We start from the raw sequence: 17,707 nt of genomic DNA, 5'->3' as shown, positions 1-17,707 counted from the left end.
TTCAATTACACGCTCCTTGAACATCCCCTTGTGAAAAAATGCAACATCAAGAAATATATCCTTATTCATCTCATCCAATCCATCGTAACTTATTTTGAGCAAATCAATAATTTCTGAATTAGGAATTTTCTGCAGCTTATCCAATTCACTTTTCCATTCATATTGATCTCTCTTATACACTAAGCATCCCAAAAGTTTAAGAGCTAGTGGAAGTCCTCTGGCATAACTTACAAAACCCTTAGATAATTCCAAGAAACCTTCCTCAGGCTCCTTTTTTTTGAAGGCGTTCAAACTAAAGAGCACAAGAGCATCATCATTACCTAATGCCTCTACCTTACATGATATATGTATATCATGTTTAACTAGCAACCGTTTATCTCTAGTTGTAATAATGATTATACTCCCCTTACCAAACCAATCTTTTTCACCAGCCAACTTTTCAAGTTGGCTTGATTCACTCACATCATCAAGAATGAGAAGAACCTTTTTATTATACAAGCAATTCTTAATGACAGAGGTTCCCCACTGTTCATCCCAAACTTGAGTAAATTGATCCTTTAAGATTGGGGAAAGAAGTTGTCTTTGTAGATTAACAAGATCACCACGTTGAGAAACCTCTCTAACATTAGCAAGAAAGCTGTTAACTTCATAATGGATAGAAATGCGATCATAAACTAGCTTAGCAATGGTTGTTTTGCCAATTCCGCCCATCCCCCATATCCCTACAAAGCGAACATCATCCGTAGGATGAGCTAAAAGCAAATCTACTTGCTCACGTATGAACTTCATTCCCACCAACTCTGTGGAACCTAACAATTTGAATCTGTGATGCACTTTCTCCCACACCCATTCAACAATATTTTCAATAAGCTTTCTTTCACACCTACAAAGAGGAAAAGGTAAAACGATAATGAAGTCTAAAATATAAGATATACATATAACAAGATATGAAGTTACATCAAATGCAAGGCCGGCCTTGGGCCTGGGCTACAGCCATGGGCCTCCGATTTTTGGGGCCCCAAATTTTTTTTTAAAATATTACAGGAGCCCAAACTTAAAAATAAAAATAAAAATAAACACATATTCCTATTTCCAGCTTCCAAAGCGATCTTTCCTATTTCCAACACACTACCTCTTTTCTCATAAAAAACTTTTCAGCATCCAAAAGCTCTCTTCAATATATTATTTCCAGTTTTTCTCTCATCCCCTCTTTTATCTTTGCCTTTGAATTGATCTATCCATCCAAAGAAAGATTTGTAGATTTCTTTCTTCTACACTACACAATTTCTATACAGAAGAAGACTCTAAAAGATTATCTGAGTAAGGATGAGGTACGTCAATAATAACCCTATATTTGAATTCTTTCCATTATCTTTATACAGATTTTCTTTTTTATTGAATTGTATGTTTTTAGGATTTGAATTCTTTAGGATGAGGTCGTCGATTATACAAATTTAAATTCTTTATACATATCTTTATACATATTTTTTATATCATTGCAGATGTGCAATATAGATCAATTGAAGTTAAGCTTTGCAAGATTGAAGCTTTTTATACAACTTAAGCATAAACTAGGTTGTATTGCTTTTTTTTTTTGTTGCTTAAATTTAGTTTTTTTCCTTTGCTGGTTGTGTTTGGTTGCTTTGCTGGTTGTTTTTGGTTTAAGGTTTAGGTTGCGTTTGGTGTGGTGTGTTTATTTTGTTCATTTGTTGTTTGTCACTTTTTAGATTTAAGAGTTGCAGTAAAAAAATGATTAGGAAGTATGAATATGGAAGTCAAAAAATAAATAAAATGAAAAAAATAGAAAAAATGATTCAAACTCAAAGAGGAGCTCTTGATAAGTTTTTTAAAACTAGTTCTTCAATTGAAGATCCATCTAATGAATTAGTTAATGAATCACAACAACCAATTAGTCAGGAATAAGAAATGATATATAGGAAATGAAGAGGTTGATGCCCTCATTGAGAATGAAAATAATCAAGAAAAAATGAGAGAGAATGCTTTGAATATCTATGATCCAATAATTTGGGATAACATTGATAACAAAACGAAGGATATTTTAGTAGAAAAGAGTCTTGTAAGAGAAAGTAATCTCAAGTGTCCTGTGAATGGGCTCTCTAGGCATTTTTCATACTCTTATTATACAAGAAAGTTATCAAATGGGGAGGGTCAAGATAGAAAATGGCTAGTGTACTCGAAAGATGTGGACAAAGTATATTGTTTTTGTTGTAAGTTGTTTAAATCTGTGAAAATGAAAAGTTTGTTGGCAAATGAAGGGCTTAATGACTGGAAACGTTTAAGTGAGAGGCTTAAACCAACATGAAACTAGTAGTGAGCGTATCAATAACATGAGAACTTGGATTGACATGCAAATTAGATTGAAAAAGAATGAAACAATTGATAAAGAGCTACAAGTGCAAATTAAAAAAGAGAAGGAACATTGGAAATTGGTTTTAGTAAGAATAATTTCTGTTGTGAGATGTCTTACTAAAAGAAATTTAGCTTTTCGTGGAGAGAATGATAAAATTTACCAGGATAACAATGGTAACTTTTTGGGGCTGCTTGAATTAATTTCGGAATTTGATTTGGTATTGCAAGAGCATTTTAGACGTAATCAAAATAATAAGATTCATTATCACTATCTTAGTCATAAAATTCAAAATGAGTTTATTGGTATGTTAGGCTCCAAGGTTAGAAGTGCTATAATTGAAGAAATCAAAGGGGCAAAATATTTTTATGTAATACTTGATTGTACTCTGGATGTAAGTAACCATGAGCAATTGACTTTAATAATTCGATGTGTAGATGTGTCAAATGCTCCCATAAAGATAGAAGAATATTTTTTAGAGTTCTTAAAAGTGGATGATACATCTGGATGTGGGCTTTTTAATGCGTTACAAGTTGTATTAAAGTGTCTTGAACTTGATATTAATAATGTATGGAGCTAACATGAAGGGGAAAAACAATGGTGTGCAAACAAGGTTTCTAAAAATAAATCCTAGGGCATTTTATATGCCATGTGCTTGTCATTCTCTTAATTTAACTGTTTGTGATATGGCACACTCTTGTGTTAAAGCTGTGTCATTTTTTGGTGTTGTGCAATGCATGTATACTCTATTTGCTAGTTCTACAAAGAGGTGGAAAAATTTTCAAGATCATGTCCATGGATTAACTCTTAAACCATTGTCAACAACAAGATAGGAAAGTCATATTAATAGTGTTAAAGCCATAATAACCCAAACTGATGATATAAGAGAAGCTCTGTTTGAATTGTCTAGGGTTAGTGAAGATGCAAAAACAAAGAGTGAAGCTGAATATTTAGCTACACATGAACTTGAAATTTTTGAATTTTTGTTGGGCATGAGTGGCATAACATTTTGAAAAAAAATTGACTTGGTTAGCCAAAAATTGCAATCTGGAGATGTGCAAATTGATGTTGCAATAAAACACTTGAAGGGGCTGGTCTCTTATTTTGTAGACTATAGGGAAAATGGGTTCACATTGGCCCTACTTTCTGCTAAAGAGATTGCATCAAAAATGGAAATTGACCTTGTATTTCCTAAAAAACGTCAAAGTCAAAGAAAAAACCAATTTGATGAAAATGACCATAAAGAGACATTTCAATCTGTTGAAGAATCTCTTAGGGTTAATTATTTTCTTGTTGTAGTTGATGCTGCAATTTCTTCTTTGAGGAGTAGGTTTGAACAATTAGAAATATTTGAAGGCATTTTTGGTTTTTTGTTTGATCCTAAGAATTTATTTCAAATGAATTATATTATATTGCGTGAATGTTGTATAAATCTTGAAGCTGCTTTAACACATGATAATGAATCTAATATTAATGCTGATGATTTGTTTTCTAAATTGGAAGTGTTACAAATGTATTTACCGAAAGAGACAAAGACAGCCATTGAAGTTCTTGAGTTTGTAAAAGTTGTGGATTGTTTTCCAAATGTCTCAATTGCTTATAGAATTATATTGACTCTGCCAATAACTGTGGCATCTGCAGAAAGAAGTTTTCCAAAATTGAAATTGATAAAATCTTATTTGCGATCAACTATGTCATAAGAAAGGTTAAATGGATTGGCAATCTTATTTATTGAAAAGAATATGTTGGAAAATATTTATTTTGAAGAGGTTATTGATGATTTTGCTTCTCAAAATGCTAGAAGATCAAGAATTTTTCAGTGATTATTTGTATTTTTAATGTTACTGCTTTTGTTTTTTGATTTGTATATGATAGAGTGGAAGTCAAAGCTGCTATTTGTGTACAATTGAGCCACTTGGGAACTAAGCCCTATTGAAGAGCCACTAAGCCATTTGAGATCTTTTGTTTTGTTTTGTTGAATTGAAGTTAAATATGATTTTTGTTGTTTATGGATCATGTACTTCTAGTTTTTTGTTGTTGTTAGTTGAATGAAATTATTCTATTTAAGCAGGCTGTTTATGGATCATGTACTTTTGGTTTTTTTTTTTTTTTTTTTTTTGTTAGTTGAATGAAATTATTCTATTTAAGTAGGCTTAGTCGTTTTATGGGACTTTCCCATAAATAAAAAAAATGAATGAGCAAATTAAAAATAAAACATATATAATAAGGGCTCATTTAATTTTTTGGCCATGAGCCACCAAAATGTCAGGGCCGGCACTGATCAAATGGCTTGCGAAAAAACTTACTCATTCTTTGAATCAAACCCAGATAAATTGGCCACTTCAGTTAAAGCAGCTCTCCAGCTATTCACCCTTTCTCTGTCTTCCCTAAACCTTTCCTCATGCTCAGCGAATGCGCATGCAAAACTACCGGTTTGTTTTCGTATGTCGGAAGGATCCACATGATAAAACACTGGCAGAACGGTGCTCTTGGATTTCATGCATTGGAGAATCTTTGTAAGTTCATCCAAGCACCAGGAAGAAGACGCATAATTTGGGGAGAGAACAACGATTGCAAGCCTTGATTCTTCGATTGCATTGAAGAGCTCTGAAGAAATAGGTGTCCCTCTTTCAAGCTTAGGATCGTCCTTGAATGTTTTAATGCCCCTGAGCAGCAATTCGTGGTATAAATGGGATACAAAGCTAAGTCGAGTGTCCTCACCCCTGAAACTCAAAAACACATCGTGGTTCGGTTGAGGAGCATACTGATCAGGTGAAGGAAGAAAGGCAAAGTCTCTTTTGGTGCTCAATGCCATTAGGCAATCTGCTGCTGCTGAATACACTCAATGAAAATAAGCCTTTTGCTAACAGAGGAATTCAACATATAAAGTAAACATTAGAAGGAACAAAACTACGAAGTTCAACATTTAAAACAAAAATATAATGCCATCTAAAACAGAAATGTGGACGAAGCAAGCCAACAAGTTTAGCTTAGTGTTACCTCAACACCGAAAAAATTACAGAGCCAGAGAATTTGTAAGACCAGCAAGCCGGCCTGAAACTCACAAAATATACTTCTTCTCAAGATCAGCCAAGAAATCAACAAGAAGAAACAAAGCCGGCAGCCTCAGAAATGGGAGTCATTTATCTTTTTTATTTTTTTAAGGAAGAGGGGGGAAGAACCCCATAAAAGAAGGCAACATGATATCTTTTGCTTTTCAATGAGTGCTTTCTTTTGATTGGATCAGGCGAGTTTTTATTTTATTTTATTTGGATGGTTGCTTTCTTGGTAAAACTGTGGTGAGATTTAATTCAAGGAAATATGCAGGTAATTACTTGATATTTCCCTCACTATAATAACGAAATTTGGTTAAGGGGTCAAGGATTTTCTTTTTACATGTATTTTCATACTCCTACAACTTATCAATGAGAAAAAATAACTAGTTAATTCTAAAAATTAATCGAGGAAATTTTTTTGAGTACAAGCGCAACACAAAAGTTTATATGTAATTAGAACAATTTGAGCAGACAATAGACTCAAAATGGCTTTGCTTTCAAGATCTTGTCCTTTGCAAGCACATCAGTATTTTAATCGAAGTTTATGCACACTAGTATTTTTATTGGAGGACTATATTCAATCCATCTTGGCATCCCTTTCTGAAACAATGCGCAAATGTCTCACCCACTTGACATATTGCGATATTAACAATGTTTTGTGTTACATTTGTCAAAGTTTTAGCTTTGAATATTTCATTGCTGAATGTAACTGCTTAATGATTTGCAATATATTAACAATGGAAGCCCAAGTCTTCGGTCAATGAGTGATTTCATTTGAAAAGGAACGAGAGCATCATTTCATTTTCGGACAAGTTCTTTTGCCTTTCAATCAGTGCATTTTATTTTAGGCTTATTATCACAAAACGTCCCTGACGTTTGTGAAACTATCACATTATATTCTTAAAGTTTTTTTATATCACTCATGGTTCCTAACGTTAATATGAGTGCTCTCAAATTGTCCTTCTGTTAAAAAAAAAGGGTTAAGTCCAAGGATATAATCGTCAAATCAATTCAAAATTATAAAATATATATAAATTTCTCTCTCCCCTTTCTTTTCTGTTTCCTTTCCTTCTCTCTTCTCTCACTCTTTCTTTTTTTCTTCTTTCTTCCTCTCCCCAAGTTCAGTCTTCTCTCTCCTCTTTCTTTTTTATTTCCTTCCCTTCTCTTAACCAATAAAACGAACCTGCATATTAACTTTCAAGACATCAAGAGGCGTGATTGCAAGATGGGTAGTGCCAGCACTGAGCATTCCACCAACAGTGCAGAGCCCATAATATGCAGGTGAAAATTCCTCACACAACCTCCCTTCAACCCTTCTCATGATCTTTCCTTGTTACCAAACTCTCTCACTTCCAATATCAAATAATTACATTCCTACAAGCTCCAGGCCCAAGTGGACCAAAACCCATTTAATAGATTCTTCAGTCGGAGCCGGGTCAAATAGCGAGAGAGAAAGAAGAAAAAAAGAAAGACAGACAGACAGAGAGAAGAGTGCACTCGGGGAGAGTAAGAAGAAGAAGAAAAGAAAGAGAGAAGGGAAGGAAATAAAAGAGAAAGAAGAGAGAGAAGACTGAACTCGGGGAGAAGAAGAAAGAAGAAAAAGAGAGAGAGAGAGAGAGAGAGAGAGAGAGAAAGAAGGAAATGAAAGGAAACCGAAAAGAAAGAGGGGAGAGAGAAATTTATATATTTTATAATTTTAGATTAATTTGACGATTATATCTCTGGACTTAACAGTTTTTTTTAACAAAAGGACCGTTTGAGAGCACTCATATTAATGTTAGGGACCATGAATGATAAAAAAAACTTTAAGGATGCAATGTGATAGTTTCTCAAATGTCAGAAACGTTTTGTGATAATAAGCATTTATTTTATTTTATTGTCACGCCAATTATTTGAGAGGTTGCATAATTTTCTTTTGGTCAAATTTACATCTACACATATACATACTGATTTGAAAATTGGCTGCACGCATTTTAGATGAAGTCAAAGGAAATGGATCTTTCCATGGAGAAGCCAAGAAATTTCCTTTGTGAAATTGGGTCTATTCATTCACCATCAGCCAACTTTGTCAAGCATCCTCCTAACAAAACCCATAAAATAATAAATTGTCAAGAAGAAAAAAATTGTTTATATGCAATTCCAAACCAACTTCCGCACACAAAAAGACAAAATAGCGGAAAAGAAAATAGCCCAGTGCTGATTAGAAAATAGGCTTGAGTGGAGTCGTTCTATTATGAGAACCGCCATATATCAGGTACTGTAACATCTTGACTCAAAAATTTAATTATTCGATAATTTAATTAATTTTTATAAATTATGAAATTACTATTTTGTTGCTGGGGTAGGGGTATTTTGTTCACTTTGTAACCCAGAAGGATTGTGGGGAAATGAATAGTACTATTATATAGATCGTGTCTTGGGAAACAAGAACGGTGAGCAATCCCACATCACTTGGGAAAGGAAAAGTGAAATGCCTTATATGTGTGGGCACTTCTCTTCCTAGCAAGAGACCTTTTGGGCAAGATAGCATTAGCTTGAGCCAAGAACAAAACTGTGAGGAGGAGAGGTCCAAAGCGAACAATATCTTGCTAAGGGAGTCGAGTCATAACAAATGATATCAGAGCTGGACCCCTATCGAAAGTGTGCCAGCGAGGACTCTGAGCCCCAAGGGGGGTGGATTGTAAGACCCGTGTCTTCGGGAAACAAGAACAGTGAGCAATCCCACATCGCTTGGGAGGGAAATGTGAAGTGCCTTGTATGTGTGGGCACTTCTCTTCCTAGCAAGAGACCTTTTGGGCAAGATAGCATTAGCTTGAGCCCAAGAACAAAACCGTTAAAGAGGGGGGAGAGGGGAAGAGGCCCAAAGTGGACAATATCTTGCTAGAGGAGTCAGGTCGTGACAATCTAGGCATGCTTTTTCATCCTCTCAATGTGTTCTAGCTGTTGATTGGGTTATTTAGGATCGATTTCTACGTTTTGGTTGTCAATTTATCGCTTGAAATCTGACCGGTTTTCGGCTCACTATTCCGGCCATTTCCGGCCACTTTTTGGGGTTGGTCCAAGAACAAAAGTTGCTCCACTTAATGTCCTAATCATGTAGGTATAAGTTTTGACCGGTGGTTTGGAGATTTTCCAATCGCCGGAATCGCTTTTGACAACTACGCGTTGTGCGGTGCGTGGGTCACTTTCTGGCAAGTATTTGAGTCCTAAAATGATCCTCATGTCATCCCGAGCACGACGGTATTCTCGGATTTGAATTTGGTTATCGTTTAATTTTTGATCAGACATCGCATATTAGGCATTATTAGGGTTCGATATGTTTGGGCTGTTGGATCGACTCCAATTTCATATATGTTGATCTAGGCATCTCTAGGATCATGTACGAACTGCGGATTGTGAATCGGAGCCTCAGATGTTCCGATTCAATAACTTAAAGTTTGAGTTAAACGATGACAGTCCGATGGTGCGATCACGAGCAATCCGACCGTTCGATTCGGACCACACTTACAGGACGTGTACTCTAAACCTTGTTGAACCCATAGGAACTTTCGGATCATAAAACATAGGTCATGGGCCCCGTGGGCCTGGTTGACCCAATATGGAAAGTTTGACCATTCAGTTGACCGATAGTCTTTCGAGGCTATTCCAACATTCGAAACACATAGTTGGACCTTGGGAGCGTCTCGTTCCTCATGCTTATACTTGAAACTCGGGAAAACCAAGAATTTAATTTAAAGTTCCCGTTCGAAGCGTTTTATATTAATCTCTTATACGTATTCTGAAATAGATACTCCGACCTCGGGTACACAACAGGTGGGACCCTCTCAGGGTCAAGCAGCGTGGGACTACTTGTGAGTGGACTTTGTTTTCAAATGATATGCATTATTTTATGACGGAAAAATTATGCACAAGGATTTATTGGTTTATTGAATTTCTTATATATATATATATATAATTAATTGTTGGAACTTGATATTTTCGTAAAGTGATTGCAATATATTTGGGTTTTGGCATATTTGAGTATCTTGAGTTTATATATATGGATTTTGTGAATTTCAATCTATGTTTGGCTATGTGTGGGGTATGTGGGCTATTGATGTGAGATTATGGAAAGAAAGTGGGTTATATTATGTTAGTTGAAGTGTTATACGCACTTCCCTATGTACCTCCCCAGATACTTTGAATGTGGTGATACTTGGATATGTCGGAACCTCGGCACCCTTGACGGTATGTTTCGTAGACCCTTAGCGGTGTTAGTCTGCACGCGTAGCACTTGTCACTGGCGTACGAGTATTGAGGATTCTGTTGTAGTTGCTGGTGAGCTTAATTACTAGTTCCCTAGCCACATGGTCAATTGAGGATTCTTCCATATAGACTAATCAAACAATCCCTGGCTGGATTGTTTTCCCTGGTACAAACTAGGTGGTGTCTTACTTATGTATAGGTATATGGGTTAATGACCTAAATGGTCCCCTAACTATTGCTCCATTATCATTTTGGTCTATCAATTTAAATGTCCTTAAACTTTTTATTTTGTACCAAGATGGTCCATCCGTCAAAGTCTGTGTATTATTCCATGAAATCGAGGGACAAAACCGTATTTTTAGGTGAGTATCCTCCTCTCAAAGGGTTATTGATCCCAATGGAACCTCAACTATTGCTCCAGTATCATTTTAGTCCACCAACTAAAAGTTTCATATGAACCATCCTTCAAGCTTTTTTTTTTTTTTTTTGGTATCAAGGAAACTATTATAAATTAGAAAATTTTTTTAAAAAATTGAATCTAACTAGCCATATGGCTTTTTTTTTTTGTGAGACTGCCCTAACAATTAATAATAAAAAGTTTAAGGACGTTTGAATTGAAAATTTTAGTTGGTGGACCAAAATGAATATTGAGCAATAGTTGGGGGACCATTTAGGTCATTAACCCATATGTATATATATATATATATATATATATATCATATTATATAAACGTATATATAACTATTCATTTCATTATTATTTATCGATGAGGATACTTCCTCGCTTGCCGTGCCAACGGACACGTGTGTTGAGAGAATGGTATGGGAATATTACGAAAGGTATAAATGGATTGAGAAATAAAGTTGCAATATGTGATTTGGAATTTCACTATGGCTTGACCAACTATATATTTATATATATCCATGGCGATTTGGAATGCATATTGTTTTCAGCATCGTTTTCTAAACAGTGGGGGTTATATTATGTTGGTTTCAAATGTGAACAGAACTATACTCACAATTTTCTGTTTTGCGCCCCCCAGACAATAGTTGACCGAACTGAGCAACAAAGCCGAGTCATGAGCTTTTGAACCCCGAGCTTTCGTAGGACTCTTTTATTCGCTTCCCTTTTGTTAAACTTTATTTTCTGCTTGTAAAACTCAATTATATATGCTCTGTTGTCACCCGTACTAGGGTTTGATTGTGAGGCCGGAGACCATCTATGTAAACTGTTTGAACTTATCTTGTGCATGCTGGTGATTGGTGATATTAATTGTGTTTTAAACAGGTTGAGAAATTTAAGGAAATGTCCAAATTTTCAAGGGAGACTCTGCCGAAATTTCGGCAGAAAGTCTCGTTTATTTTAGTAAGTGGGCCTGGTATTGGTATGATTTCGAAACTTCCACGGGATTTGTTCCAGATTTCGAAAAATTTGAGGCGGGTGGATTCCGAGAAATTCGGGATGGGTCCTCTCAAGTACATACTTGTATTATTAGCCATACAATTAAATCGAACCATCCAGATTTGTTAAAAGAATAATGCCACAACCGCTTAGCACAATGCAACCACCTTTTACTCAACAAATATTACTCGTGTCTTTTTCTTCAAGAAGTTAATTTTAGTTTTATTCTCCGTTTTGCACAACAGATCTGCTCATATGTCTGAGGGCCATGAAATAAGTATTCAGATCGAATGATTTTTCATGGACTATAAGTGGTGATTTTAGATGTGTGGAAACCAAGACATTAGATGATGGTAATTTCAGTGAAACCCATCTTCAGCTTTGGACTCCTCTCTTTCTCTCGTGCTCAACCATATATGGAAACTAAGACTTGATCTTTTCATCACAATATATATGGAGTAAAAGAAAACAGTGGATCAAATAATAATCATGGCATTTGGTTTAAGGCATCAAGGATTTTCCGTCTAGAATTGATCAATAAAGAGATAAATAAATAAAAACTTTTGTTTGCAATGAGAAAAGAAACGAAAAAATGTAATTAGAAAAAATTTAAAAGTTGTAAAGCAATTTGTGCAGATGACATAGTCAAAGGGTCTCGCCCTTTCCAGGCAAATATTTTAGACTAAAACTTTAGGTATCCATTGTTGCATTGCATCCTGTTTGTATCATATTTTGAAAATGTACTAAAGTTGGTTTATTTTTTAAATATTAAAATTACATTGGATCCAAGCCCACTTTCATTCTTTCAAAACCAACAAAAAAGGCTTTTGTTTTTGTGTTTGGGCCATTGTTTGGTTCATGCAAAGGCCCATATCTCAAAGTATCTCAATCTTGACTCAAACTAAAGTCAAAGAATGGGTAGCCATTACCAAGTTGACCCACGTAACCTTCTGAAAATGGGTTTTCATCATTAAGAGTGACTTGACCACCGTCTCTCTCAGCAAGGAAGCAAGCTTGCTGATTGACGTCAAAACCAAGAGGAGCCATCTTCCGATTGGTTTTTCATCTACAAAAGGATTGCAAATCAAAAGAACATCCCTTGAAACCAGTATCTTCATCTAAGATACTTTTTCTCCTACTTGTGGATAAACTCACGAGGGCAGGTATGCCGCTGACATTAGACAACACTTAAGCTATATCCTCCACCCATCATCGTCATCGTTGGAAATTTTTGCCTATAAATATAGATATTCAACAGCAACACTCAAAGACTCGCTCTCCAAAATCAGACGCAACATCTCTTAAGTACTTGAACAAACTTCAAGCTTTTCAAACAGCCAACATGCTACTCAAATAACCAGTTGACAACTCATGTGCTTATCTTTTATTGCTCTGCCATCTTCTTGGTATGATATTTGTTAGATAATTGGGCTAGGTTCCTTCTAAACAGTTAAAACTTGTAACTGATTGGATAGAGAAATCTCCAATCTCTTCATTAGTGTAATTTGTTCTTCAAAATAGCTAAATGAAAAAATCTTTAGCTTTTGTCTTAATTTATTTTCATGACTCAGTTTTTTAAATTTTTTAAAAAGAAATAGTATAGCCGCCCTACTATAATGGGTTTTTTTACAATTTTTAAAAAAATATAGTATAGCTTCGCATGTATACCCGGCTTTTTCTATTTTTTTTAAATAAATTGTTTAGTCGGTAGGCTATATGCGTTTTTTCTATTATTTTTTTTTTAAAGAACTAGTGTACCTGCGGGGCTATACTTGGTTTTTTTTTTTTTTTAATTTTAAAATATAAAATTATTTTCTTTGTTTTTTTGTTTTTTTGTTTTTTTTGGCCAATCTCATTAATTGAATATATGTAATTAAGTAATATCTTAGTCTTTTTTAATTATTTTAATTAGACATTATGTTTTAATTATCATTTCTTTAGTGTATCTACAAATATTTTATTGATTTCATAAATTACTTAATAAATAGTAATTAATTATTTTAAATTATTTTGCAATCTTTATATTTAATAATAATGGACATGTCTATAATAAACTGTAAGTTAATAAAATAAACATAAAAATAACTCCAAAAATTTGTCTTCTTAGCTGGAGACTTAAGCCTAAATTTCCTCCGTGTGTGGGTTGTCACAGAAGAAATGACTTGTGATTTCATTAGCAAGTTGGAGCTTGGTTGGTCTATAGCTGTATTTGCAATTTAATTTCAACAACCAACGTCAAGATTCCAAGAGACAGATAAATATAGAATACGGTAGGGTAGGGGTTGGGGAAGGTGTGGTATAATTAGGTTAACTTTATATGTAAAAAATTCTGTTTTTTACATTTATTTTTAGTTAAAAGGAACTAACGAAAATACCCTTAAACTTAACGGAAATTTTAGGTGGTGAATTGCAATACTTTACAAAGTATAGGTGGTTAAAAATAAAAAATAAAAATTCAGGTGGTAATGCTCACCTAAAAGTTCATATGGTATTTATGCAAATTTTCCTTTTTTTTTCTTTCTTTTTTTTTTTTTTTTCCAAACACATATTAGTTTGTAACTTCAATTTTAGGTTAATTCAACCTACCACTCGTTTGGGCCCACTATATACAAAGTATCTCATAATTCGAATTGTTTAATTAATTATTTAAGTCCTGATTAATTTAAAGATCAAGCTAGCAAAAATTCACTCAAATGAATATCGTTTAGTTATTTAATGGTGATAAAATAAATAGACAAAAATAATATTTTTAATCAACGATGAAAATGGCTAAACAAAATTCAAAATTGGGTGAATTTTTGCAAGAAAATGATCGTTGATATAGGAACCTAAAAAAACAAGCAATTAGGATCATGAGAGTACATTGTGGAGTGAGACAAAATTAAGAGTTAACATTGTATTAAGTTAATAGCAGGTTATCGCTTAAAAAGTCATATTAGTCATATTTTGAATGTATGGTTCTGTTTCATCTAATACTAGCCTCCCTACACGCGCTTCCGCGCTTGCGAGAAGCTTTTTTTTAACGGACATCTACATAAAGAAATAGAAACAAAAATTTGTAAGTCGCTCGTAGCGCGCGTGATTTTAAAAAAATCTCTCACACACAAGGAAGCGTGTGCAAAGAGACTAGTCTAATGAGCTTTAGGAGCCAGGGGGGATTCTCTGTGTTTGTTTGTTTGTTTTTTTTTTTTTTTTTGAATTTTCTGTTTGGTGGAATTGAAAATTTTCCTTGTTATTTCCCATAATTTCAAATACCTTTTATTATTTTGGGTAAAACGCTTTTTCCTGTTTTTAATTTTTAGTTTGAATTGTCCTTAAAAGTTTTTTTTTTTTTTTTTCAATAATTTGATAACATATGTTGTATTGTATTCATTGATAACCTTTATAAAAATAAATCAATTATCATAGTTTACATCAATATGAAACTGAATCTGGATCTAGAATGACCTGGACACTTAACAAAAAATAAACATAAAGAAAGAAGAAACTAATAGTGATAGTGTAGACAAATAACAAATGTAAACCAACACCCAATTCCAGTCGGAAACAACCCAAAAGTATCCCAAAGGGTGATTTGTTTGCTTTCTTTTTCCTTTGTCACCTACGTCTTCCAGAAAGACAAAAATATAAATCGTGGATTCTCACTAACACATGAACGTAGAGAAATAAAGCCATGGCTTTGTTAGGCACATTTGGAGGCACAAATTATCAGCAGAAAAAAACACCTAGTTATAGTAGAGCCAATATTAAAAAGTCTAATTTTGGGGGAAAAAAAGGATTGTATAATAATGGACAACTTTTGAGAGAACCCAATAGGAAAAAATCATCTTCCAACTAAACTAATGTATGCTGATTGGAAACTTAAAATACAAAATATAACGAAATGAAGAATCATTAACCTTAAATATAGTTTCCTCTGCTACTTATGGAACTCTTATGCATCACAGAGAGAGAGAGGTGAGAGGCGATTCCATCTGTTGAGATAAAATTCCAAAGACTTTTTAATTTCATAAGTCAAACACATAAATAATTACAAACACAAACATAAACACAGACCTAGACCCTAACCAAAGTCTCAGTCAATCAAACATAAATTAGGGACAGCTTTGTGTGAGAGAGAGATTCGTACCATTTAAAGAGTTGATACTCTGCAGATTGAAGATTATTAAATAGAAAGCATGGAACCGGAGTCATTGAAGCAATTCTGGACTTTGAGTTCTTGAACTAATGACTGGACCCCAAAAAGTGAAGAAGAAGAAGATGAGAGCGTAAAAAAACTGAAAGAAAGAGAAATGGTTATCAGATAACTAAAACTACAAAAAAAAAAAAAAAAAATTCGTTTGATCCCTTTTCTCAGAAACCATACAATAATATAAAGGCGGCCAAAAACATAATACTGGAGTAACAAAAACTGGAAGAAAAATAAAAACCATTTTCAACCTTTTCTAGGATAATTAAGGTGCAATATTAATTATAAGTTCCCATAACAGCCTCCACAACATTCAATGTTAATTCCCTTTCTTCTCTTCAGAATTTTCCAGCCAAAAAGAAAACTGAAGGCAAATGTATGTAAATTTGTAAAACTCACCTGCTCAATATTGACATTGAACGGTCCTTTTGATTGGCATTCAGGGCAAGAACCAACTTTAACTTCTGAATAAGAGTTCTGAAGGAATGGCCCCAAAATTGCCCCACATTTATTGCAATCGTACTTTACTTGTTGCAATTGGAGAAAGACCCCAGAGCGTCGGGTCACAACGCCTCCAATATGAATCATGGTATTCAAATGGGTCTGCCTGCGCACCATAAGAGCAGGATGACATTTACACCTCAAAGGAAAAAGGTAGGAAAGATGGTAGCAAAAAAAAAAAATCTCCACAATACTGAATGTTGCTAATCTGATCGTAAACAGGCCAGTTGGTTATCCTAACGTAGATCTTTTGACGGATACGTTTGTAATTGGTGTGTAAACTAAACACCACATTCTTGGCAACATCTTCCATGACTTCCAGGACACACTGGGGAGCATCAGCCAACCAAATGGCAATATTGAGATGAGTACCGATGAATTGCTTGTAATCAATCTCCAGACTACACTTATTGGCTACAAAATGCAACAGTGAATTGATTCAAAATTCAAATTAAAGATCCGAGGCATTATGTAGCTTGCACAACACATTGAGATAAAAAGTACAAATGGCCAATGTACAGTTAACAGAGCATAAGAGCCGGCTAAATAAAACTAAGCCCTTACCTTATACCATCTCATTAATGAGGCGCACATATTCAATGTCATTCACAAAGGTGAGCAGAAATTCTTTGAACTTCTTGGCTATAAATCTTTGCACTTCATCTCTAGTACCCACTCCCTGAGTGTTCCCTGAACACGATACATCTCAAACTCGGCTTCTTGGTCATCATCATCCTGCACATGAAATTCATGTAAAATGAGAAAAGCTTGAAGAAATTTACTCAAGAAGTTCATGTAAAAGGTCATCCAAGTCAGAAGCATGATTTGTATAACTAAACCTCATAGCCATCATCATCAGTCTGGTCAGTCATTGGGGCATCCTCTCTGGAGTATCCGTGCTGTGATCTTCCCGGTGAACTCTGCATTCCATCATTATCGTCGTAGATTCTTGGAGGCCCGAAATCAGCCATCGCCCTTTTTGAAGGCCTGTAGCAGTCATCATCAGTATGTGCAACAAAATGCCAACAGAATCAACATACACTAACATCATCATCGTACAATCTAATACAGCTATCTTTGGTTCCCACTTGTAGGGAGACATTAATTTTGACGGAAATAAAGTTTGGATGAGAGCTTACCTTGGTCATGGAGAAGATGAGGGGAGCTTGCGAGTTGTTGTACGCCGTCGCGGGTATCACGCTCGATTTCTGCGGCTCTTTGGTCGGCCATGATCTGATCCAAATCCCTCTCATCCTCAACCGAGTCATCAATCCCTGCCAAGAATCTTGTCATACTCACAGCCTCTTCTTGACTCTCTCATACACTGCAACATCTTGCAAATACTGAAAATCCACAAAAATATAAAAAACGAAATGGGCATACAAAATCATACCATAATTTTCTTGACTCTCTCATACACTGCAACATCTTACAAATATTGAAAATTCACAAAAAGAAAAAACGAAAATAAGCACACAAAATCATACCATAATTTTATACCAATTTTCTGGAATAAACACAGGCAAAGAGAAAATAAGCCACACAAAGACATGAACTACCAGATTGATGAGCAGACTGGGGGTTCCAATATTGATTGCTCCAGTTCTTTTTCCTTGAATCTTCCTCCCTGTAACAACAAACCAAACTCAATTTATGATTTACTTCTCAATTTTCGACGTCACAAATGAAGAAACGAACCTAGAAAAAAAAAAAAAAAAAAAAAACCCTCAAACCTTTTTATGCAGCAAGGAGATGAGGATTCTTGCTCTGCGAAATATGGGAGGGGAGGAAATGTGTTTCCAAGTTTGAGGGCCATGGTGGGTTTTGGACGGTTTCAGTTTTGCTTTCATCCTATTTCAATAAAACGTGCCGAAGAAACTGATAAAAAGAGCAACTGCCCTGGAGTGGGGTGGGGTCTGTACCTTTTTTCTTTTTAATTTTTTTAAA

General features: G+C 34.8%; 1 protein-coding gene and 2 long non-coding RNA genes across 8 annotated transcripts in view; 1 reads left to right on the top strand and 2 right to left on the bottom strand.

Annotated features, from left to right (window-relative positions):
- The window catches only part of LOC117636538 (disease resistance protein RUN1-like), a 58,035-nt gene extending 52,844 nt beyond the window's left edge, over positions 1–5,191 (bottom strand). Inside the window, exon 1 of the mRNA XM_034371081.1 lies at positions 4,675–5,191. Coding sequence (XP_034226972.1) covers positions 4,675–5,183 — 509 coding nt within the window. The 5' untranslated portion in view covers positions 5,184–5,191. The remainder of the gene's footprint in view (positions 1–4,674) is intronic.
- LOC117636541 lies at positions 1,120–4,454 on the top strand. Its single transcript, XR_004587080.1, has 2 exons — positions 1,120–1,331; positions 4,244–4,454. It is a non-coding gene; the product is annotated as an uncharacterized LOC117636541 (long non-coding RNA).
- A 9,297-nt stretch (positions 5,192–14,488) lies between the features above and the next one.
- Positions 14,489–17,624, bottom strand: LOC117636359. Of its 6 annotated transcripts, none has more exons than XR_004587058.1 (9): positions 17,494–17,624; positions 17,320–17,387; positions 16,900–17,103; positions 16,600–16,747; positions 16,325–16,495; positions 15,659–16,174; positions 15,200–15,347; positions 14,970–15,044; positions 14,489–14,795 (listed from the first exon to the last, which is right to left on the bottom strand). It is a non-coding gene; the product is annotated as an uncharacterized LOC117636359 (long non-coding RNA). The 6 variants fall into 6 exon arrangements; XR_004587059.1 differs by having other exon boundaries at positions 14,490–14,677; XR_004587061.1 differs by adding an exon at positions 17,154–17,188 and having other exon boundaries at positions 14,729–15,044; positions 16,900–17,034.
- Between the last annotated feature and the right edge of the window lie 83 nt (positions 17,625–17,707).

The sequence above is a fragment of the Prunus dulcis genome, chromosome 8, assembly GCF_902201215.1.
Source record: "Prunus dulcis chromosome 8, ALMONDv2, whole genome shotgun sequence".
Lineage (NCBI taxonomy): Eukaryota > Viridiplantae > Streptophyta > Magnoliopsida > Rosales > Rosaceae > Prunus > Prunus dulcis.
This window is presented reverse-complemented; position numbering and strand designations above follow the sequence as displayed.